Raw genomic sequence first — 23,628 nt, 5'->3', positions numbered from 1 at the left:
CCCACCGGAGTCCCTCAGTACTTTTAGTCCTCCCCGCAGCAAGGGACAAGCAGGCCCCTTGCCAAGAGCAGATAGCAGGGCCCCCACAGCGAGCAGACAGCAGGAACCTGCAGGCCCCCCGCAGAGAGCAGATACCAGGGCCTGTGGCAGCATCAAGCAGGCGGGTCCACAGAGAGCAGGGAACCATGGGGAGCGGGCCTAATCCATCAGTAGGACATTCCCTGAGGGCTCCCAGAATGGAGAGGGTGCAGGTTGGGCTGAGGGACCCACCCCCCGCCCCTTGTGCATGAATTTCATGCACGGGGCCTCTAGTGTTAAAATAAAACTAAAAGTATTATAGTGGAACAAGACTTACAAATGTAAATATTTTATTCATTAAAATTTGTTTATAATGAGGAAAGAATTTATTTGCTTTTTAAAAATTTATATATAATAGGTGAATTTTTTAGCATATAGTGTTATGAGTTATAACACATAGAGTGTATAAATTTATATTTATATCTATATTTATATTTATACAATAGATTTGAGTAACACCACTATCAGGATACGAACTAGTTCCATTACTTCAAAAGTATTTCCTTTTTCTGCCTTTTTGTAGTCAAATCCCTAACTCCTGGCAACCACTGAATTATTCTTCCTCACAATAGCTTTGCCTTTTTTCAGAATGCCTTATGCATGGGATTATATAAGCTTTACCTTTTTGAGACTGGCTTCTTTCACTCAGCAAAATGCTTTTGAGATTCATTCATATTGGTTCATCCAGTTTGTTCCTTTTTATGGCTAAATGGTATTCTCTTGTATGGATGTTACAAAGTGAATTTATTTATATCCTGGAGAACATTTGGATCTTTTCCTGTTTTTCTTTCTTTTTTTTTATTATGAATAGACCTGCTATATATAGGTTTTTGCATGAGAATAACTTTTTGATTTTTTAAGGGAAATATTCTTAGTTGCATTACTGATATATGGTCAGCGCATATATAACTACTAGAGGCGCGGTGCATGAAATTCGTGCATGGGGGGGGGTCTCTCAGCCCAGCCTGCACCCTCTCCAATCTGGGACCCCTTGAGGGATGTCTGACCGCCCGTTTAGGCCTGATCCCACCAGGATCGGGCGTAAACAGGCAGTTGGACATCCCACTCACAATCCAGGACTGCTGGCTCCCAAACGCTCACCTATCTCTGCCTGATTGCCCCTAACCACTTCTGCCTGCCAGCCTGATCATCGCCTAATTGCTCCCCGGCCAGCCCGATTGCCCCAAACTGCCCTCCCCTGCTAGCCTGGTCACCCCTAACTGCCCTCCCCTGCAGGCCTGCCCCCCCAACTGCCCTCCCCTGCAAGCCTGGTCCCCCCCAACTGCCATCCTCTGCCAGCCTGGTTACCCCTAACTGCCCTCCCTGCTGGCCTGATCGCCCAAAACTGACCTCCCCTGCAGTCCTGGTCCCCCCAACTGCCATCCTCTGCAGGCCTGGGTCCCCCCCAACTGTCCTCCCCTGCAGGCCTGGGCCCCCCCCCCCCAACTGCCCTCCCCTGCAGGCCTGCTTCCCCCCAACTCCCCTCCCCTGCTGGCCTGGTCTCTCCCAACTTCCCTCCTCTGCTGGCCCGGTCACCCCTAACTGCCCTCCCTGCTGGCCTGATCGCCCAAAACTGCCCTCCCCTGCAGTCCTGGTCCCCCCCAACTGCCATCCTCTGCAGGCCTGGGTCCCCCCCAACTGTCCTCCCCTGCAGGCCTGGGTCCCCCATAACTGCCCTCCACTGTAGGCCTAGTCCCCCCCCAACTGCCCTCCCCTGCAGGCCTTGTTCCTCCCTACTGCCCTCCCCTGCTGGCCTGGTCTCCCCGAACTGCCCTCCTCTGCTGGCCCGGTCACCCTTAACTGCCCTCCCTACTAGCCTGATCGCCCACAATTGCCCTCCCCTGCAGGCCTGGTGCCCCCCAACTGCCCTACCCTGCTGGTCTGGTTTCCCCCAACTGCCCTCCTCTGCCATCCTGGTCACCCCCAACTACCCTCCTCTGCTGGCCTGGTCACCCCTAACTGCCCACAACTGCCCTCCCTTGCAGGCCATCTTGTGGCTGCCATCTTGTGTCCACATGGGGGCAGCCATCTTTGACCACATGGGGGCAGCCATCTTGTGTCTTAGAGTGACAGTTAATTTGCATATTACTCTTTTATTAGATAGGATAAGAAACTTCCAAACTGTTTTCCAGAGTGGCTATACCATTTTTCATTCCCACCAGGATGCATATGGATCAAGTTGCTCTAATCATCAGCATTTAGTGTTGTCATTATTTTTTTTAGTGCATTAGTATCTCATTGTGATATTAATTTGCATTTCCTGAATGGCTAATGGTATTGATAATTTTTCACATGCTTATGTGCTGTCTTTATATCTTTTTTATGAGTTTCTGTTCAAAATTTTTGCTCATTAAGAGCTGATAATTATTAAATCAATTAAATGATCTTGGTTTTTTATATAGTCTTAATATAAGTCCTTAATCAAATATGTGATTTGTAAATTTTTTCTCCCACAATATAGATTACCTTTTCATTCTCTTAACAGTGTCTTTTACAGGACAAAAGTTTTCATTTTCATGCTCAACTTAATAATTTTTTTCTTTTATGGATCATAGCTTTGATGTTATCTCTAATAACTGTTTTTCTGACCTGAGATAATAAGTATTTTCTCCCACGTTTTCTTTGAAAAGTTTTATATTTACCTCTGTGATACATTTTGAGCTAATATTTGTATAAGTTGTAAATTACAGATTGAAGTTTATTTTATATTTTTTGCAAATTTTTGTCCATTAGTATGAACATCACTTTTGAAAAGACTACCTTTTCTCTAATGAATTGCCTTTGTAACTGTCAAATACTAACTGAATATATTTTCTGTCAGCCTATTGCAAATTTTATTTATTTCCATTAATGTGAATCCCTAAACTTTAGTGAACACCACACTGTCTTGATTACTGTAGCTTTCTAGACATTCCCAACAGGAGTCTTAAACTTAGTGTGAGTCAAATAGCTTTATTCTTTTTCAAAATTGTTATGGCTTTTCTTTCCTTTTCCATATAAGTTTTAGCTACAAAAATAGGTAAGGAAAAATAGCTGCAGCTATCAAAACAATGTCGGAATCTTGATTTAAATTGTGCTAAATCTATTGACCAGCTTGTAGAGAATTGACGTATTAACTATGTTGAGTCTTCTATTTCATAAATATGACATGTTTCTTAATTTACTGTGATTTCTTTTATCAATGCTTTATTGTTTTATCATATAGATTCTATATGTTTAATACTTTTGTTAGATTTATGTTAAAAATGGTGAAGGGATTAAGCAAAATAAAAACAAAACAATTCATAGACACAGACAGCAGTATGGTGATTATGAAGGAAAGGAGGTTGGGGTAGGTAGAAAAAGGAAGAGAGGGATAAATGGTGACAGAAGGAGACTTGACTTTGGGTGGTGAACACAACACAATACAATATAGAGATGATGTATTATAGAATTGCACACTTGAAACCTATATAATTTTATTAATTAATGTCACCCCAATAAATTCATTAAATTTTTTTAAAAGTAGAAAAAAACAGTATTTTCATTTTGGAGCTATTCTAAATGGTATTATTTGCTAGTATATAGAGTAGCTTACATTTTTGCATGCTGACATTATATCTTATACTAGAGACCTGGTGCACGAATTTGTGCACAGGTCGGGTCTAGCTGGCCCACCCCCGTAGGGGCCGATGGGGTGGGGCCAGTGGGGGGGAGGGGCCATGGGTTGTTGGTGGGCCGGCCCCAACCCTTGGTCAAACTCCTGGTCGAGGGCACAATTTGCATATTATCCTTTTATTATAAACAATTGTTAATATATTAGAGGTAACTTTGCCATGTTATTATTTTGTTTGTTTCCTCTGTTTCCCTTTCCCTTCTTTCCATTGTGTTACTTGAACATTTTTTTAGTATTACCTTTTTATTTATCTATAGGGTTTTTGAGTATATCTCTTTGAGTTAGTTTTTCAGTGTTTGCTCTAAGTGTTATATATACATAACATTACGGTCTACTGGTATCAACATTTTACCATTTCAGGTGAAATGTAGAAACCTTAATTTTATATTTGTCCCTGTGTGCTCCACCCTTTATTATATACTTGTCTTAAATATTTTCTCTAAATACATTGGAAAACTATTTAGATGTTATAATTTTTGCTTCAATTTTCAAACATAATTTTAAAACTTCAAGAGAAGGATAGCCTATAATATTACAGATAAATATAATAGAGATCATTTTCTTCTTTCCACTGTTATTTCTTCACTTCTGACCTTCCATTTTTAAAAATCATATTTTTAATTCTGTTTGAAGAGATTTTCTTTAGACTTTTATTTAGGGTGTGTTAGCTAGCAACACATTCTCCGTTTTCCTTTTCTAAAATGTCTCCATTTTACCTTCATTCCTGAAGGTTATTTTCACTGGACAGAGAATTCCTGGTTACCAATTCTTGTCTTCAGCACTTTAAAAATATATCAGTTCCTTCTGGTCTCCATAGTTTCTTATGAAAAATATATTGTTATTTGAATCATTGTAATTCTATATGTAATACATCATACTCTCTAGCTGCTTTCAATCATTTTACCTTTTTCTTTACTTTTCACAGTTTTAATTATGACATGTGTTGGCATGGATTTCTTTGGGTTTATCCTGTTTGGGATTCTCACAACTTAAATTTCTAGGTTTGTACCTATTGTCAAGTTTGGGAAATTTTGGTCATTGTTTCTTTAAATGTTTTTCTCAGCCCCACATTATTTTTCTCTCTTTCTGCTTCACTTTTGGTTCTTACCTGAAAATGCGTGTGAGAATCCAAAATAGTGCAAATAATTACTTATTGAGGAACTGCCAAACTGTTTTCATAGTGGCTGTATTATGTTACATTCCCACTAGCAGTCTACTAAGGGAAGGCTCCACTTTCCCCACATCTTTGTTAATACTTGTTATTTTCTTTTTTCTTTCTCTTAAGTTATAGCCATCTTATTGAGTATGAAGTGATATCTTTTTGTAGTATTATTTGCATATTCTTTTTCTTAGACATTTGTGAATATTATTTTCCATTCTGTAGGGTTTTTTTCTTTTGTAATACTGTCCTCTTATGCACAAAAGTTTTTAATTTGGATGAAGTCCAGTTTATTTTTTCTTTTTTTGCTTATGCTTTGGGCATCATATCTATATAGCCATCAGCAAGTCAAAGATTATGAAAATTTATATCCATGTTTTCTTCTGTTTTGTAGTTTTACCTCATAGTTAGATCTTCAGTTTATTTTTCAGTTAATTTTTTTAAATTTGGTGTTAAGTAGGGGTCCAAGTTTATTCTTCTGCATGTGAATATCCAGTTGTCCCAGGTACTATTTTTATGGCTTTGGCAAACAGTCTACAATATCACATGTAAGAGTTAATGAAATGAACTAGTAAGTTGAAAATTTAAATATATCTGTCTTTGAGAAATCAGTCTACCATGTAACATCACAGGTTATCATAAGCCAAATGCAAAGAAGTTCTGAGTTATCAAGGGTTGTAAAAGTTATCAGGGTCCGTTGAGAGGCAATAGATTTCAAGGCTATGTGGCAACAGACTTTGACTCTCAGTTACTTTATGATTCAGAAATAGGGACAAGAAATTCGTCCAGTGAGATTGAAGTCTTCAGAACTAAATTCATCTGTAAAGTATTTTTAGGTAAGAGTGTAGGGAGTTTCAGAACAAGATAGCACAAAACCTAATTCATTGCTGATCTAGAGCCCCAAAGACCAGAGTCCTTTATATTCCTTTTATCTATCTTAGAAGGCTTCAGAATATGGTGCAAATTAAGACCTATTGATAGGCTTTTAGAATTCACTCAAGATACTGTTAAAGTATTGGAGCCTGGAAGCAAGTAAATAATTTTAGCTAAGTAAACAATATGTTAAATAGGCCTTTAAACTATGGAGATTTATCATATTAGTTACATATAACCAAATCTGTATGACCCTTTGTATTGTTTGTGCTTTCATTCACTAATTCTAAATATGCTGGGACCTGGAACTAAAATATTGAGCAAAACACATGGCTCCAGGTAGGCTTCACAGGGCTTTAGTTTGACACCACAAATAATCATCAGAAGAATTCTTATGTAGAATTCTTTAGCTCTTTTTCTTTGTAGCTTCCTCCTCTCTGGGTACGGTGCTTCACAAATTCTAGCCATTTCAGCCTTCCAAAACTCTAATCTCTCTTTTTAAAAATATGTTTTAATTGATTTTAGATAGAGAGGGGGAGAGAGAGAGAGAGAGAGAGAGAGAGAGAGAGAGAGAGAGAGAGAGAGATTTTAGGGTTCTCTTGTTAATGGAACCCCAATGTTTTTCCTTGGTTCTGCCTGCTTTGACGTACTGGCCCAAAGAAATGCACAAACAGGAGTTTGCAGTATTGAAAAAAAAAGTAGTTTAATATTGAATTGGTCAATATGGAGATAGAGAGCTAGTACTCTAACTAAACCAACTCCCCAATGGCATGTAGATTACACGTTGTATAGGGCAAAAATCACGAAACACTGGGTTGGATGTGTATAATAAATCATTTCTTCAGGTCTTTGCCAGCATCCCTGTGTCTCGTTGTTACTGGGGCAAATAGGAAATGCATTTCAAAGATACATGCAGAGGAGGATGAGGTGTAGTGACAAGATTTATTAGAGCAAAAACAGAGGACTGCCCCCAGGTTCCTGATGTCTCATCCATGGCCAGGTGGCTCAGCTCAGTCTTGCTGCAGAAGTCCAGCCTCTGGGACTGCACCAAAACCAGGAAGAGACTAGAAGCCAGATCTCCCTTGCCATTAGCCTCACATCCAAGGCTCTAGTAGTTCAGCACAGTCTCTGTTCCCATCTATCCAGCTTTCAGTGCTGTGCATCCTCCTCCTACTTGGCTGCCACACACAGGCCCCTGTGGCTGCTATGGAGAGTCCCTCAAGCCTTTGTTAAGCTTTGATTATATTACATTGGCCTTAGGAGAGAGTTGGTTTTCTTTCAAACTATCTAATCTCTGTCCTTTTTCTTCCCTGGCTTGTGCTGGCCCCTCCCCCTACCCAGTCTCTTTCCTGGATCTTCTGGGGTTCCATGCCCTTATCCTATCTGATCTTTTTTTTTTTCAGGCTAATCTCCCCTTTTTGATCCCAATTTTGGCTTCTAATGTGCATGCCTCAAAGTTCTGTTTTGTCATCTGACTTGTACTGCATATAAGCTAAGTGGAAGGACCTCCCCTGCCCATCATGGCTTCTACTGTGCATGTGCCCAGCAAAGGAATTTCCCCCATGGCTGGTTCCACTCCCGCCTCCTGGTTTGCAGGACCAGATTGGTTGTTTGCTGGGGAGATTGGAAAGCTGTTCACTCCTGCCTGCTTCTGCATACTCAGGGACTTTAGTCCCTTTGGCAGAGGATGTGGTTGTCCCCTGGGGTGTCTGTGAAGCTGTAGCTTCCTAGTTAATCCCATTTAATTAGATGACTAGCTCCATTCTTTTTTGTTAATACCTAGCTTGCTACCTATGCTAACAGTCTTATGGGAAAGTAACCAGGGGGTCATTCCACCTTACGGCTCAGGAACTGAAACATAATTTAAGTCAAGATGTTCATTCTAGCCTGCTAGAGGTCTGGACCATGTGACCCTTACTCATGTCTGGGTTTACTCTCTCCTGCTGCCTCAGGAGTTGCTGATTATCTGGGCAAAAGTCTGGGTGGGGGATAATTTCTAGAGCTAGGATTTAAAATTTAATCAGTTATAAGGACCCTTGGTTTCACTCTTTGTTGATTTTGTATCCCTCAGAGATTATAGTTCTCTGCTGCTTATTGTCCAGCATTTAAATATAGTCATTTCATATAATTTGTCCAGTAAGTAGTAGATCCTGAATTGTGGTCCTCAGACTCAACAGAGTATAAAATTGAAACCTCAGATTAAGTGGGTTGTTTGTAGTTAGGCAATATTCATCTGGCTCAGGAGTGCCTGGGCATTGATTCTGTCAGCCTCTCCTCCAAACACCCAGTAAGATGTGGTTTCTTGAAACTTAGTTTGACTTAAGAATAAGTGGCCCCTAATGTTTACAAATACTTCTTATTAGAAGTAGGGATTGTGTGAGTTCTTTGTGAAAAAGAATAAGCTGTAAGTATAAAATAAAGAAGCAAGAAATAACATTACCAACAACTGTAGCCCTTTGTTCTGCTGGGTTAGTGATTTGAGAGCCAAGGAAAACTAAATTGAGATGAACTACATCTGCTTTTTCTTTGTGTGGCCATCTTGCTTCAGTTTGTTCCATGTACTTAGCTAAACAAAGTAGGAACCTAATCCAAACTCAATTTGATTACATTTTCTGTATTTCTCTTTTTTACCTCTTCTCATTTGAAAATTTTATATTTGTTTTTCATTCTTTAAATGCTTTTTCTTGAAATTATAGCATACACCATTTATTTGACAAAGTCTGAAGTTCATAACTACCTCTATCCTGGTACAACAATAAATGCAAAGATTTTTAAATGATTTAACTCTGATCCTTTCCATGTTCTTATATCATTTTGTTGTTCAGAACTTCAGTTCTACCTTATTTTATCTCTACCTTCACTTCAATATTGTTATGATTACTTTGAATAATAATGTTGTTTAGTTACATGTATACATTTACAAATGTATTTCATTATCATTGCCTATTTTGTTTCATTCAATGCTTTCAAGTTTTTTTCTTAAATTATATTGTTAATAGCTCTTTCATCTATGATGCATGAATAGTAAACTTGGAATGTGGAAAATATTACTTATTTTCCTTCTAGCTTTTCTTGTTTATGAGAAGTCAGTTGTCATTCCAAAATTCTTTAGTTGTTAATTGATTTTTGTTTGCAATTTGGTGGGTTTTAAAATGGTCTCTTTTTCAGTTTTACTGTTTCTAAGTGTGATTAGTTTTATCTATCCTGTTTGCATTTTTTTTAATCTTAATCTGTTTATTCATACTTTTCCTCAGTTCTCAATTTTTAGTTGTCACATTTTGGAGTATTGTTTCCCTACCCCCAAATCTTCTCAGATATCTCTTTGAATAATTTCTATTAGGTGTTTTCTGGACCTCTCATTCCAACATACTTTATATCATTACTGTTTTTCTTTTCTTTGTGTGGTCTTTGATTTTACCAATTTTCATTAGCTTTGTCTATGTGCTATTTAATCCATCCACTGAGTTTTAAATTTCAATTATGTTATTATTATAAATTTAGTTTATTTAGCCTTTCTATATATAAAGGTTTATAGATTTTATTTTTTGTCTTTTTTTGTTCCATAAATCCCTGATCTTTTTAATATGTTTGTCACCTCTTTTTCTTTTTTTCAACATTTTAAAAACTCTAATTTAAATAAAATATTATTTTTAATTGTTCTATTATATCTATTTTCTTGTTGTTTCTTCACCGATTTTAGCAGTGGTGATATGTAGACTGTCTTTCATGGCTTTGAAGTTATTTATATGTTTATTCTTATCTGCAAACTTGACTTCTTTGAGAATTATTTTTTGTGGTGGTGTTTCTCCTATCCTTTCTTTCAGTTGTGGAAGCCTGTCTTATTAGATGATTGTGAACTCTCCAGTGTACACTGGCCATAAACCCATTTTTACACTATTATTGATTTGTCAGGTCTCTGCAAATATATATGGCCCAAATTTGAGACTTAGCATTCTAGTCTCACATAGTTCACTCTGTCCTGCCCTCAGACTGGAACAGGAAGTCTCTTTTTTATAGAACTCTAACCAGACAGGCTCTGGTATTCAGGTTTTTATTCAGCAATATTATGTCTCCCAGCTTTCTGCAGTTAGCCCAGGTTTATCTATCAGTCATGAAGGGCCTTGTGCATAAGCTTCCATCCCCACTCAGGTCTCAAGGTCTGAGGTCTCCATGGGCAGTACTTGATCCAGCTCTATCATGATGGAATGTCAATTCCATTTTACTAGTAAGGATTCTTTGTCGTGGCATCTAGAGATTTACTATCTTTGCTTTCAGTGGTATAAATTAATATTTTTATTATGTTATTAGAGGCCCGGTGCACGAAATTCGTGCACTGGGGAGGGTGTCCCTCAGCCCAGCTTGCACCCTCTCTAATATGGGACCCCTCGGGGGATGTCCAACTGCAGGATTAGGCCCGATTCCTGTGGAATCGGGCCTAATCCTGCAGTTGGACATTCTTCTCACAATCTGGGACTGCTGGCTCCTAACCGCTCACCTACCTGCCTGATTGCCCCCTAACTGCTTCCTTGCTGGCCTGATTGACACCTAACTGCTCCTCTGCGGGCCTGATTGCCCCCAAATACCCTCCGCTGCTGGCCTGATCACCCCCAAGGCTTTTATTAGTATAGATATGACCCTGCACAGAAAATTTTACTAACCCTGCTTTACAATAAGGGCTTGACGATTGAATCATTAGGACCAGACACCAAGATTTCCTTTCTTTGAATAGTGGAGGGAATATTTATCTTGTCTTTAAGTTGCCCGGAAATTAAAATGAGATAATGACTTAGAAAAGTATAAAAGCATCACATAAAGACAACTGTCTTTTTAATGAAGTGGCAAAATGAAAAACACTTTTTATTCTCCCCTTCCTTCCTTTACAGCTTTTATTTAAACTTTGAAATTTATAAAAATTTCACTCCAATTTTCATTTCTTTACATTCAACATTATTTTGTATTGGTTTCAGGTTTTATATTAGTTACAGAATAGTGGTTAGACAATCATATACTTTACAAAGTGTTCCCCGATATTTCTAGTACCCACCTGGCATCTACAACACTACTGACTATATTCCCTATTTAAGTGACAATGGGTTTACAGGTTCCTTTCAATCTTTCTTTTGTGTTTTTTTGTCCTTACTTTTCTTTCTCACTTCTTCCCTCATTTTCTTTATATAGTATCTCAATTGGCCATCAAAGATCAGTGAAGGCACTGGGACACGCTTCATCCATTTTACAGACCAGGAAACTGAGGCCAATTCCAGTTGGCTGTGGAACTTGACTCAGGAAGCCCTCAGAGCACACAGGAAGCCCTCAGAGCCATGCTCTTTGCGCTTCCTAAGGGGCAGCGGCCCAAAAAACAGAACAAACCTTCCAGTCAGGCTTCCGAGCCTCTTTCTCAAGCACCTCTTCATTGCGGATACTCCACATTCTTTCCTCTCCCCCCATTCTTTACTGCCCCCCCTTCTCCGAAGCAGGTGGAAGGCTTCCCACTCACTGCCTAGGCATGCTCTGCTATGGGGCAGGGTGTAGCGAGCTTGCTTTTGGGTGAAGGCAGGAGCAGTAGTCACTGCCTCTGAAGTGTGAAGGCCGCCTGAGCGAGGCCCATTAGCACTGGAGCTTGTCAGAATCACGTCAGTCAGTCCAGTACCCTGCAGTGCAGCACCCCTTCACTGAGGTGGCTCCATCCCTCAACCCCCGCCTCAGGGGTGAGGGTCCTTGCCCCTCTGCCAGGAGTCCTTCCATGCCCCTTGACCCCTGGCTGGGCCCACCCACATCTTGGGGGCACTGCAGAACCTCCGTCTCTCTGCAGATGAAGCAGATCCCTGCCCTAGGTCTCCGCAAAGCTATGAATCTGTGGCCAGAGGCCTGGTCTGGGTCTCAGCAACCACATGCCTGCAATGTTCCCAGGGACCCTGGGAGGGGCTGGGCTAGTGCTGCCACGCCCCACCCAGGGTGGCGATGGCCACCGGATCCCCGGAGCGCCTGGCTCGGCCGGACTCCAGCCCCACAGGGTGGCGATCGCCTGGCTCGGACCCCTGGCATCGCCAGGCTCAAACCAGACACGCCCCCCAGGGTGGCGATCGCCTGGCTCAGAACCCCAGCAGCGCCTGGCTCGGACCTGACACGCCCCCCAGGGTGGCGATCGCCGCCCCAGACCCCTGGCATTGCCTGGCTCTGACCGGACACGCCGCCCAGGGTGGCGATCACCGCCCCAGACCCCCGGCAGCGCCTGGCTCAGACCGGACACGGCCCCCAGGGTGGCGGTCGCCTGGCTCGGACCCCAGGCAGCGCCTGGCTCAGACCGGACACGGCCCCCATGGTGGCGATCGCCTGGCTCGGACCCCTGGCATCGCCTGGCTCGGACCGGACACGCCCCCCAGGGTGGCGATCGCCGCCCCAGACCCCCGGCAGCGCCTGGCTAGAACCAGACACGGCCCCCAGGGTGGCGATCGCCTGGCTCGGACCCCTGGCATCGCCCGGCTTGGACCGGAAACGCCCCCCATGGTGGCGATCTCCGCCTGAGGACCCCTGGCATCGCCTGGCTCAGACCGGACACGCACCCCAGGGTGGCGATCGCCGCCCCAGACCCACGGCAGCGCCTGGCTCAGACCGGACACGCCCCCCCTGGTGGCGATCGCCTGGCTCGGACCCCCGGCAGCGCCTGGCTCAGACCGGACACGCCCCCCACGGTGGCTATCGCCTGGCTCGGACCCCTGGCATCGCCTGGCTCGGACCGGACACGCCCCCCAGGGTGGCGATCGCCGCCCCAGACCCCCGGCAGCACCTGGCTAGAACCGGACACGCCCCCCAGGGTGGCGATCGCCTGGCTCGGACCCCCGGCAGCGCCTGGCTCGGACCGGACACGCCCCCCACGGTGGCGATCGCCTGGCTCAGACCCCTGGCATCGCCTGGCTTGGACCGGACACGCCCCCCAGGGTGGCGATCGCCTGGCTCGGACCCCTGGCATCGCCTGGCTCAGACCTGACACGCCCCCCAGGGTGGCGATCGCCGCCCCAGACCCCCGGCAGCGCCTGGCTCGGACCGGACACGGCCCCCAGGGTGGCGATCGCCTGGCTCGGACCCCTGGCATCGCCTGGCTTGGACCGGAAACGCCCCCCAGGGTGGCGATCTCCGCCCGAGGACCCCTGGCATCGCCTGGCTCAGACCGGACACGCACCCCAGGGTGGCGATCGCCGCCCCAGACCCACGGCAGCGCCTGGCTCAGACCGGACACGCCCCCCACGGTGGCGATCGCCTGGCTCGGACCCCTGGCATCGCCTGGCTCGGACCTGACACGCCGCCCAGGGTGGCGATCGCCGCCCCAGACCCCCGGCAGTGCCTGGCTCGGACCGGACACGCCCCCCAGGGTGGCGATCGCCTGGCTCGGACCCCTGGCATCGCCTGGCTTGGACCGGACACGCCCCCCAGGGTGGCGATCGCCGCCCGAGGACCCCTGGCATCGCCTGGTTCAGACCGGACACGCCCCCCAGGGTGGCGATCGCCGCCCCAGACCCCCGGCAGCACCTGGCTAGAACCGGACACGCCCCCCAGGGTGGCGATCGCCTGGCTCGGACCCCTGGCATCGCCTGGCTTGGACCGGACACGCCCCCCAGGGTGGCGATCGCCTGGCTCGGACCCCCGGCAGCGCCTGGCTCAGACCGGACACGCCCCCCAGGGTGGCGATCGCCTGGCTCGGACCCCTGGCATCGCATGGCTTGGACCGGACACGCCCCCCAGGGTGGCGATCGCCGCCCCAGACCCCCGGCAGCGCCTGGCTAGAACCGGACACGCCCCCCAGGGTGGCTATCGCCTGGCTCGGACCCCTGGCATCGCCTGGCTCGGACCGGACACGCCCCCCAGGGTGGCAATCTCCGCCCGAGGACCCCTGGCATCGCCTGGCTCAGACCGGACACGCCCCCCAGGGTGGCGATCGCCTGGCTCAGACCCCCGGCAGCGCCTGGCTCGGACCGGACACGCCCCCCACGGTGGCGATCGCCTGGCTCGGACCCCTGGCAGCGCCTGGCTCGGACCGGACACGCCCCCCAGGGTGGCGATCGCCGACCCAGACCCCCGGCAGCGCCTGGCTAGAACCGGACACGGCCCCCAGGGTGGCGATCGCCTGGATCGGACCCCTGGCATCGCCTGGCTTGGACCGGAAACGCCCCCCAGGGTGGCGAACTCCGCCCGAGGACCCCTGGCATCGCCTGGCTCAGACCGGACACGCCCCCCAGGGTGGCGATCGCCGCCCCAGACCCACGGCAGCGCCTGGCTCGGACCGGACACGCCCCCCCTGGTGGCGATCGCCTGGCTCGGACCCCTGGCAGCGCCTGGCTCGGACCGGACACGCCCCCCAGGGTGGCGATCGCCGCCCCAGACCCCCGGCAGCGCTTGGCTAGAACCGGACACGCCCCCCAGGGTGGCGATCGCCTGGCTCGGACCCCTGGCATCGCCTGGCTCAGACCTGACACGCCCCCCAGGGTGGCGATCGCCGCCCCAGACCCCCGGCAGTGCCTGGCTCGGACCGGACACGCTCCCCAGGGTGGCGATTGCCGCCCGAGGACCCCTGGCATCGCCTGGCTTGGACCGGAAACGCCCCCCAGGGTGGCGATCTCCGCCCGAGGACCCCTGGCATCGCCTGGCTCAGACCGGACACGCACCCCAGGGTGGCGATCGCCGCCCCAGACCCACGGCAGCGCCTGGCTCAGACCGGACACGCCCCCCCTGGTGGCGATCGCCTGGCTCGGACCCCCGGCAGCGCCTGGCTCAGACCGGACACGCCCCCCAGGGTGGCGATCGCCGCCCCAGACCCCCGGCAGCGCCGGGCTAGGACCGGACACGCCCCCCAGGGTGGCGATCGCCTGGCTCGGACCCCTGGCATCGCCTGGCTCAGACCTGACACGCCGCCCAGGGTGGCGATCGCCGCCCCAGACCCCCGGCAGCGCCTGGCTCGGACCTGACACGCCCCCCAGGGTGGCGATCGCCTGGCTCGGACCGGACACGGCCCCCAGGGTGGCGATCGCCTGGCTCGGACCCCTGGCATCGCCTGGCTTGGACCGGAAACGCCCCCCAGGGTGGCGATCACCGCCCGAGGACCCCTGGCATCGCCTGGCTTGGACCGGACACGCCCCCCAGGGTGGCGATCTCCGCCCGAGGACCCCTGGCATCGCCTGGCTCAGACCGGACACGCCCCCCAGGGTGGCGATCGCCTGGCTCAGACCCCCGGCAGCGCCTGGCTCGGACCGGACACGCCCCCCACGGTGGCGATCGCCTGGCTCGGACCCCTGGCATCGCCTGGCTCAGACCGGACACGCCCCCCAGGGTGGCGATCGCCGCCCCAGACCCCCAGCAGCGCCTGGCTAGAACCGGACACGCCCCCCAGGGTGGCGATCGCCTGGCTCGGACCCCTGGCATCGCCTGGCTTGGACCGGAAACGCCCCCCAGGGTGGCGATCTCCGCCCGAGGACCCCTGGCATCGCCTGGCTCAGACCGGACACGCCCCCCAGGGTGGCGATCGCCACCCCATACCCACGGCAGCGCCTGGCTAGAACCGGACACGCCCCCAGGGTGGCGATCACCTGGCTCGGACCCCCGGCAGCGCCTGGCTCGGACCGGACACGCCCCCCACGGTGGCGATCGCCTGGCTCGGACCCCTGGCATCGCCTGGCTCGGACCGGACACGCCCCCCAGGGTGGCGATCGCCGCCCCAGACCCCCGGCAGCGCCTGGCTCGGACCGGACACGCCCCCCCGGGTGGCGATCGCCTGGCTCGGACCCCTGGCATCGCCTGGCTTGGACCGGAAACGCCCCCCAGGGTGGCGATCTCCGCCCGAGGACCCCTGGCATCGCCTGGCTCAGACCGGACACGCCCCCCAGGGTGGCGATCGCCTGGCTCGGACCCCCGGCAGCGCCTGGCTCAGACCGGACACGCCCCCCACGGTGGCGATCGCCTGGCTCGGACCCCTGGCATCGCCTGGCTCAGACCGGACACGCCCCCCAGGGTGGCGATCGCCGCCCCAGACCCCCAGCAGCGCCTGGCTAGAACCGGACACGCCCCCCAGGGTGGCGATCGCCTGGCGCGGACCCCTGGCATCGCCTGGCTCAGACCTGACACGCCGCCCAGGGTGGCGATCGCCGCCCCAGACCCCCGGCAGCGCCTGGCTCGGACCGGACACGGCCCCCAGGGTGGCGATCGCCGCCCGAGGACCCCTGGCATCGCCTGGCTAGGACCGGAAACGCCCCCCAGGGTGGCGATCTCCGCCCGAGGACCCCTGGCATCGCCTGGCTCAGACCGGACACGCACCCCAGGGTGGCAATCGCCGCCCCAGACCCACGGCAGCGCCTGGCTCTGACCGGACACGCCCCCCCTGGTGGCGATCGCCTGGCTCGGACCCCCGGCAGCGCCTGGCTCGGACAGGACACGCCCCCCAGGGTGGCGATCGCCGCCCGAGGACCCCTGGCATCGCCTGGCTCGGACAGGACACGCCCCCCAGGGTGGCGATCGCCGCCCGAGGACCCCTGGCATCGCCTGGTTCAGACCGGACACGCCCCCCAGGGTGGCGATCGCCGCCCCAGACCCCCGGCAGCGCCTGGCTCGGACCTGACACGCCCCCCAGGGTGGCGATCGCCGCCCCAGACCCCCGGCAGCACCTGGCTAGAACCGGACACGCCCCCCAGGGTGGCGATCGCCGCCCCAGACCCCCGGCAGCGCCTGGCTAGAACCGGACACGCCCCCCAGGGTGGCGATCGCCTGGCTCGGACCCCTGGCATCGCCTGGCTTGGACCGGACACGCCCCCCAGGGTGGCGATCTCCGCCCGAGGACCCCTGGCATCGCCTGGCTCAGACCGGACACGCCCCCCAGGGTGGCGATCGCCTGGCTCGGACCCACGGCAGCACCTGGCTCAGACCAGACACGCCCCCCAGGGTGGCGATCGCCTGGCTCGGACCCCTGGCATAGCCTGGCTCGGACCGGACACGCCCCCCAGGGTGGCGATCGCCTGGCTCGGACCCCTGGCATCGCCTGGCTCAGACCGGACACGCCCCCCAGGGTGGCGATCGCCTGGCTCGGACCCCCGGCAGCGCCTGGCTAGAACCGGACACGCCCCCCAGGGTGGCGATCGCCTGGCTCGGACCCCTGGCATCGCCTGGCTAAGACCGGACACGCCCCCCAGGGTGGCGATCGCCGCCCCAGACCCCCGGCAGCGCCTGGCTCGGACCGGACACGGCCCCCAGGGTGGCGATCGCCTGGCTCGGACCCCTGGCATCGCCTGGCTTGGACCGGAAACGCCCCCCAGGGTGGCGATCTCCGCCCGAGGACCCCTGGCATCGCCTGGCTCAGACCGGACACGCACCCCAGGGTGGCGATCGCCTGGCTCGGACCCCCGGCAGCGCCTGGCTCAGACCGGACACGCCCCCCACGGTGGCGATCGCCTGGTTCGGACCCCTGGCATCGCCTGGCTCGGACCGGACACGCCCCCCAGGGTGGCGATCGCCGCCCCAGACCCCCGGCAGCGCCTGGCTAGAACCGGACACGCCCCCCAGGGTGGCGATCGCCTGGCTCGGACCCCTGGCATCGCCTGGCTCAGACCTGACACGCCGCCCAGGGTGGCGATCGCCGCCCCAGACCCCCGGCAGCGCCTGGCTCGGACCGGACACGGCCCCCCGGGTGGCGATCGCCGCCCGAGGACCCCTGGCATCGCCTGGCTTGGACCGGACACGCCCCCCAGGGTGGCGATCTCCACCCGAGGACCCCTGGCATCGCCTGGCTCAGACCGGACACGCACCCCAGGGTGGCGATCGCCGCCCCAGACCCACGGCAGCGCCTGGCTCAGACCGGACACGCCCCCCCTGGTGGCGATCGCCTGGCTCGGACCCCCGGCAGCGCCTGGCTCGGACCGGACACGCCCCCCAGGGTGGCGATCGCCTGGCTCGGACCCCTGGCATCGCCTGGCTTGGACCGGACACGCCCCCCAGGGTGGCGATCGCCGCCCCAGACCCCCGGCAGCGCCTGGCTAGAACCGGACACGCCCCCCAGGGTGGCGATCGCCTGGCTCGGACCCCTGGCATCGCCTGGCTTGGACCTGACACGCCCCCCAGGGTGGGGATCGCCGCCCCAGACTCCCGGAACTAAGAGGATTGGGCGCCGCCATCTTGTTCTTCTCAACGGCCGTATAGGCCACCCGGAGTCCCACCCCCAGCCTCTCGCAGGCCCAATCATGGGCATAGCGGAGGTGCGGTCAATTTGCATATTTCTCTATTATAAGGTAGGATACATAGCATATCGAGTGTTAGGAAGTGGTCAGATAACTCAATATATGATTTTTTAAAATCATATAGTCTAATTTTTAAGTATTTAACATATTCATTTAGGTTAAGTTAAAAATCACTTACAATTTTTAAATTTTCAGGTCCTCATTAAAATACTATTGTAATTGTTAGGATTTGTTAATGTTAATATATTTTTGCTTCTATTTTACTATTGTCTAGTTCATATATTTTTAAATAACCTGCTGCCTTTATTTGTTTGTTACATTATTCATTTAAATAATTACTTATGTTAATTTTCATAGGATGAATCTTCAGGAAGAATTGGATAAACTTAAAGTGCATATATCTATTGACAAAGCAACAATACAAGAATTGAATACATGGATAGCAGAGAAAAAAGAAGGTAAATTTTTTGTGAGAATAAATACTTAATGTAGGCATTTTAAAATTTCTAGTTCGTGATGTTCTATTTTCAATTTCGTCTAAGAATCTTACATTTCACCCCTTTCCCATGGCTTTACTAGTTGGTATTTCATTAACATCACTTCTCATGAGAAAATGAAATAGAACACCTAAAAGTCAGTAAGCTTTTAATTTATTAAAAGTTCAAGTAAGACATTTTATAAGAAAACACAATTTGTTTTTATTAGTCATTGATAAAGTTTTATTAGTTATCTTTTGTTTAAAGTTTTATAGATAATTTAGAGTTAGTCTACTCAATATCATTATTTTTGTTTGACATACTTTTTTTGGGAAATTGTTTAGTTCTTATCTATTGTCTAGAATCAAAATTTTAGAGTTAAAATGAAACTGGAGTATCTGCAATTCTGCAACCAGCCTGCCAAATAGCCTAAATGTGTTTTGTAAGAAAGAATGTATCCATTCCAATGCAAATTTATTCCTTTATTAAAATAAAGATAACTATATTTACTAAAGACTTCAATCCATGCTTTAGTACCTTATTAGAAAAAAAGTAAATAAGGTTGATTTTACAGGATTTCTTTTTATTTAACTTTGCTACAGCTTAATTGTTACCAGTATATGTTTTAGGATTGACAATGTATACTTACTAATTTATACTTAATAATTAAATTTTCATGTGCCATTTATATGGCTATTGTACCAATTATTGTTGTTCCAATTGCTCTCACCAGTGACTTGTCAGGCTCAATATTTGAACCCCTTTATTTTACACCATTGATTTATATCATATTTCAAACTTACTCCTTAATTGATTTCTGAAACATTGGTTTTCCCCCTGTTTTACCTTCTACTTCTCTTTCCTGTATCTTTTCAGTCTTCTACTAGAACTTATTTCTATTTTTTCCCTTAACTATTGGAATACTCTAATACTTTAACCTTTGTTTACTTCCTAAAAATAATACCTCTGTAGTTTTTGGAAAAACTACACATATTTTTTTAATTATACATTTTTAAAGGATTCAAGCAATGAGAAAATATAAAAAGGAAAAAAAAAACAAAGAAAAAAACTAATTTACAAACACTTAAAAATCAGAATTTCAGTATTAAATAACTAGAGGCCCAGTGCACAAATTCGTGCATGGGTAGGGTCCGGCCGTCCACCCCGATGGGGGCCCATTGGGCTGGACCGGCGGGGAGAGGGGCCGCGGGTGGTTGGCAGCCAGCCCCTCCCCCGATCAGGCTGTTGTGGGCTGATTGGGGGCCGGGCCAGAGTGGGGGCGTGATTGGGGCCCAGATCAGTCTGGTTGGCTGCTGCAGTGCACGTCATAGCCACAGGTCATTCCGGTCGTTCTGGTCATTCCGCTGTTCTGGTCGCTGGGTTTTATTTATTTATTTTTCATTTCTTTATTGATTAAGGTGTCACATATTTGTCCTCATCCCCCATTCCCATCCCCCACCCCAACCCCCTGTTGTCCTTAACCATTGGTTAGGCTTGTATGCATGCACACAGTCCTTTGGTTGATCTCTCCCCCCTACCCCCACCCTCCCCTACCCTCCCTCTGAGGCCCGACAGTCGGATCGATGCCTCCTTGTTTCTGGTTCTGTTCTTGTTCCTCAGTCTATGTTGTTCATCATTTCCCCTAGATGAGCGAGATCATGTGTCCCTAGAGATATACTTATAAGAACTGAATGTGAGACGAGCAATAATAGTTATGCTGACAGGCAAATGAATCAGTCTGTAGTGAGTTTCTTTCTGGACCAACAGTTCTTTTGAGACCCAATTTCAATGTCCACCAGTTCCTTATGTGTACATGTCGGCACTGACTTTTCAGCTCTGGATGGTGGACAAATGGTGGTAATGCAGGTCCAACTCCCTCTGGTTTGGTATCGCCCGGACCCAGGGGCGCGGCTTCACCCGGAACCAGGTGCACGCGGCCTCACCCGGTCCCGGGATCCAGCCTCACCCGGACCCAGGGGCGCGTGGCCTCACCCGGACTCGGGACCCAGCCTCACCCGGATCCAGGGGTGCACGGCCTCACCCGGATCCGGAACTCAGCTATACCCGGACCCAGGGGTGCGTGGCCTCACCCGGACCCAGGGGCGCGGCCTCACCCGGACCCGGGACCCAGCCTCACCCGGATCCAGGGGCGCACGGCCTCACCTGGACCTGGGATTGTTCTGGTTGCTGTCCTTCAATTGAAAATTATAGCCTTGCTGGATAGAGTAGTCTTGGTTTTAGGTGCTTGCTTTTTATCATTTTGAATATTTCGTGCCAATTTATTCTGGCCTTCAAAGTTTCTACTGAGAAATCATCTGACAGTCTTATGGGAGTTCCCTTGTAGGTAACTAACATTTTTTCTCTTGCTGTTTTTAAGATTCTCTTTGTCTTTAACCTTTGACATTTTAATTATAATGTGTCTTTGTGTGACTTCATCTTTTATAGGACTCTCTGACCTTCCTGAACTTATTTGTCTATTTCCTTCACCAGGCTAGGGAAGTTTTCCATCATTATTTTTTTTAAATAGGTTTTCAATCCCTTGGTCTCTCTTATCTTATCTGGTACCCCATGATGTGAATGTTAGTACACTTGAAGTTGTCCCAGCAGGTACTGTCCTCATTTTTTTGGATTCTTTTCTTTTGCTGGTCTGATTGGGTGTTTTTTGCTTCCTTACTTCCATATCACAGATTTGATTTTCTGCTTCATCTACTATAGATTCCCTGTAATGTATTCTTCATTTTATTTATTGTATTCTTGATTTCTGATTGGTTCTTTTTTATGTTTTCTATGTTCATTTTATGTTTTATATCTTTTTGTTGAAGTTCTTACTTAGTTTCTCTACACTTCCCATAAGTTTATTAAGCATCTTTGTAACCAGTGATTTGAACTCTGCATCTGGGAGATTGCCTGTCTCTATTTTATTTAGTTCTTTGTCTGGAATTTTGTTCTGTTCTTTATTTGGGACATGCTTCTTTGTCTCCTCACTTTGGCTGCCTCCCTGTATTTATTGCTATGTAGAGAGTAGAACTGTTATGTCTCTCAGCCTTGGTCGAGTGGCCTTGTGTAGTAGGTGTTCTGAAGGGCCTCCTTGGTAACCTGAGCTGGGTGTTTCAGATGTGCCCCTTGTGTAGGCTGTGTACATCTTCCTGTTGTAGTTGAGCTTTGATTGCTGTTGACACACCAATGGGAGGGATTTACCACAGTCTGATGGGCTATGAGGACAGGCTTGACTACAGTGGAGGAGCTGCTTTACAGGGGTCAACCCCACAGAATCAGTGGGGCTCTGGTGCCTGATGAGTTTGCCCATTGAGTGTGTCACTTGTGGAAATAGTTGTATGGTACTTTGATGTTGTCTGAAACTAATCACTGGATGCACTGGTCCTAAGGCCTTTAAGGAGGTGCAGGTAAAGGTCAGCTACTACCTGTGCCCTGCCCAGGACCAGCCAGCCTGAGCTACAGAGCTGTCTGCAGAGGGTTGCTACTTGGGCTAAGCTTGCAAAGGCCAACCTGTAAATCAAAGATGGCTGCCACTAATGCTGCTCCTAGGACCACTTAGCAAGAGATATGGAGCATGTCAAGGCCAGATGTTGTTTGTTTTGGGCTTTGTGAACCTTTGAGAAATTTTAGGACAGTTGCAGCATGAGCCAAGACAGGCCATTTATATGGAAAAGCCACTGGAAACAGCCTGGGTGGGCCTGGCATGAAGGTTGGGGAGGAGACAGGTATTTCAGGAAATCACCAGGGCAGAGCGAACAGTGTTCGCCTGGTTGTTGGAAACTCAGATATAGTGCTCTTTAGCCAGCTCTGTGCGGGGAGGGCTTAGAGAGGAACAATTGCCTCTGCCAGCATTTCTGTCTGGGATAAAGCTACCCCTTCAGCTGTTGCCCCAAAGCCAAACAACTCAGTTCCTCCCAGTATATCCCTGGCACCTTTTGAGCTGCTGCCCCAGGGCTGGAGCTCGGAGCAAGTAAGTCCCAGTACGTCTGTACATGGGCCCTTTAAGAGCAATTCCTGGGACTTGAGCAGCTCTTCCTCACACTCAGCCACAATCTCCACTGATTTTCACAGTCATAGGTTATGGCGACTTCTCTTCCTGGCACTGGAACCCTGGGTTGAGAGTTTGGTGCAGGGCTCTGACCCCTTACTCCTCAGGAGAACCTCTGCAGCTGAGATATCCCTCCTCATTTTTAATCACCACACCTGATGTGGGACCAGCCTATTCAGAGTCTTCTGAGCCCCTCCTATGAGTCTCGATGTAGCTTCTTTTTTATATATTTAGTTTAGGACTTCTGTTTAGCCAGACCTGAGGCAGTTCTGAATGATGGTTGGTCTGTAGTTGAGTTGTAATTTTGATGTGGTTGTGGGAGGATGTGAGTAATACATTTACCACCATCTTGACCAGATCAATTTAGATTAATTTTTAATGTAATCCAAAAGAATTAAGAGAAAAGAAAAAACATACAAGCTGGAATAAAATAAATTTAAACAACTATGAATAAGTAAATCTAAAAGTTAAAAACAGAGAAAGTGGAGCAAGATGGATATCCTTAAAAAATAATATAAATCAGAATGTATTTTATAGTAGTAGTAATAATAAAAGGAAAACATATAGAATAAAATTTAAAAAATAAGTCTCCAGTAAGGTGATTTCCACTTTAGAAGAAAAAATTGAAGTATATATTTCTAACTACTCCTCTTTGTTCATTTTCCAAATCATGAGATCCTTGACAGGAAAAAGAATCAAGGGGCACAGTGTTGGTTTCTTGCATTTCTCCATGCCTGGGCTAAGCTACTTGAGTATTCTCTATAAAACCCATGAATGCAAGAAATAAACTTTTTAGCAGACAACAATAAGTGAACATGGTCAGCCAGACCACCAGTGGGCTTACTCATACCCAGGAGCACATAGGAACAACCAAATTTATTTTTAAGTCAATCTTCAGCCTTTATTTTAATGGAGTTATTTAATCATTATTAGCACTCTATGTTCTTTGAGTATAGAACTATTTTCTTGATATTCTTGACAGTAAATGTCACACTTAGAACTCTAGCAGATATTTAAATGACTAGAACAGATGAATAGTATTTGCATATTATTTTTATATTCCTGAAAGAGTGTTGTAAATGAATTCAGCACCATGGTGTTAGGGGACTAGAAAAAGAAACTTGGGAACC

The 23,628-nt window shown here is 49.1% G+C and overlaps 1 protein-coding gene across 1 annotated transcript in view; it reads left to right on the top strand.

Annotated features, from left to right (window-relative positions):
- Positions 1-23,628, top strand: part of CNTLN (centlein) — a 275,134-nt gene that overhangs the window by 161,380 nt on the left and 90,126 nt on the right. The window contains exon 13 of the mRNA XM_054727420.1: positions 18,335-18,435. Within this exon, the coding sequence (XP_054583395.1) occupies positions 18,335-18,435 (101 nt within the window). The remainder of the gene's footprint in view (positions 1-18,334; positions 18,436-23,628) is intronic.

The sequence above is a fragment of the Eptesicus fuscus genome, chromosome 15 (assembly GCF_027574615.1).
Source record: "Eptesicus fuscus isolate TK198812 chromosome 15, DD_ASM_mEF_20220401, whole genome shotgun sequence".
In the NCBI taxonomy this organism is placed as follows: domain Eukaryota; kingdom Metazoa; phylum Chordata; class Mammalia; order Chiroptera; family Vespertilionidae; genus Eptesicus; species Eptesicus fuscus.
The sequence above is the reverse complement of the archived record's forward strand: the minus strand, read 5'-3'. Positions and strand labels throughout refer to the sequence as shown.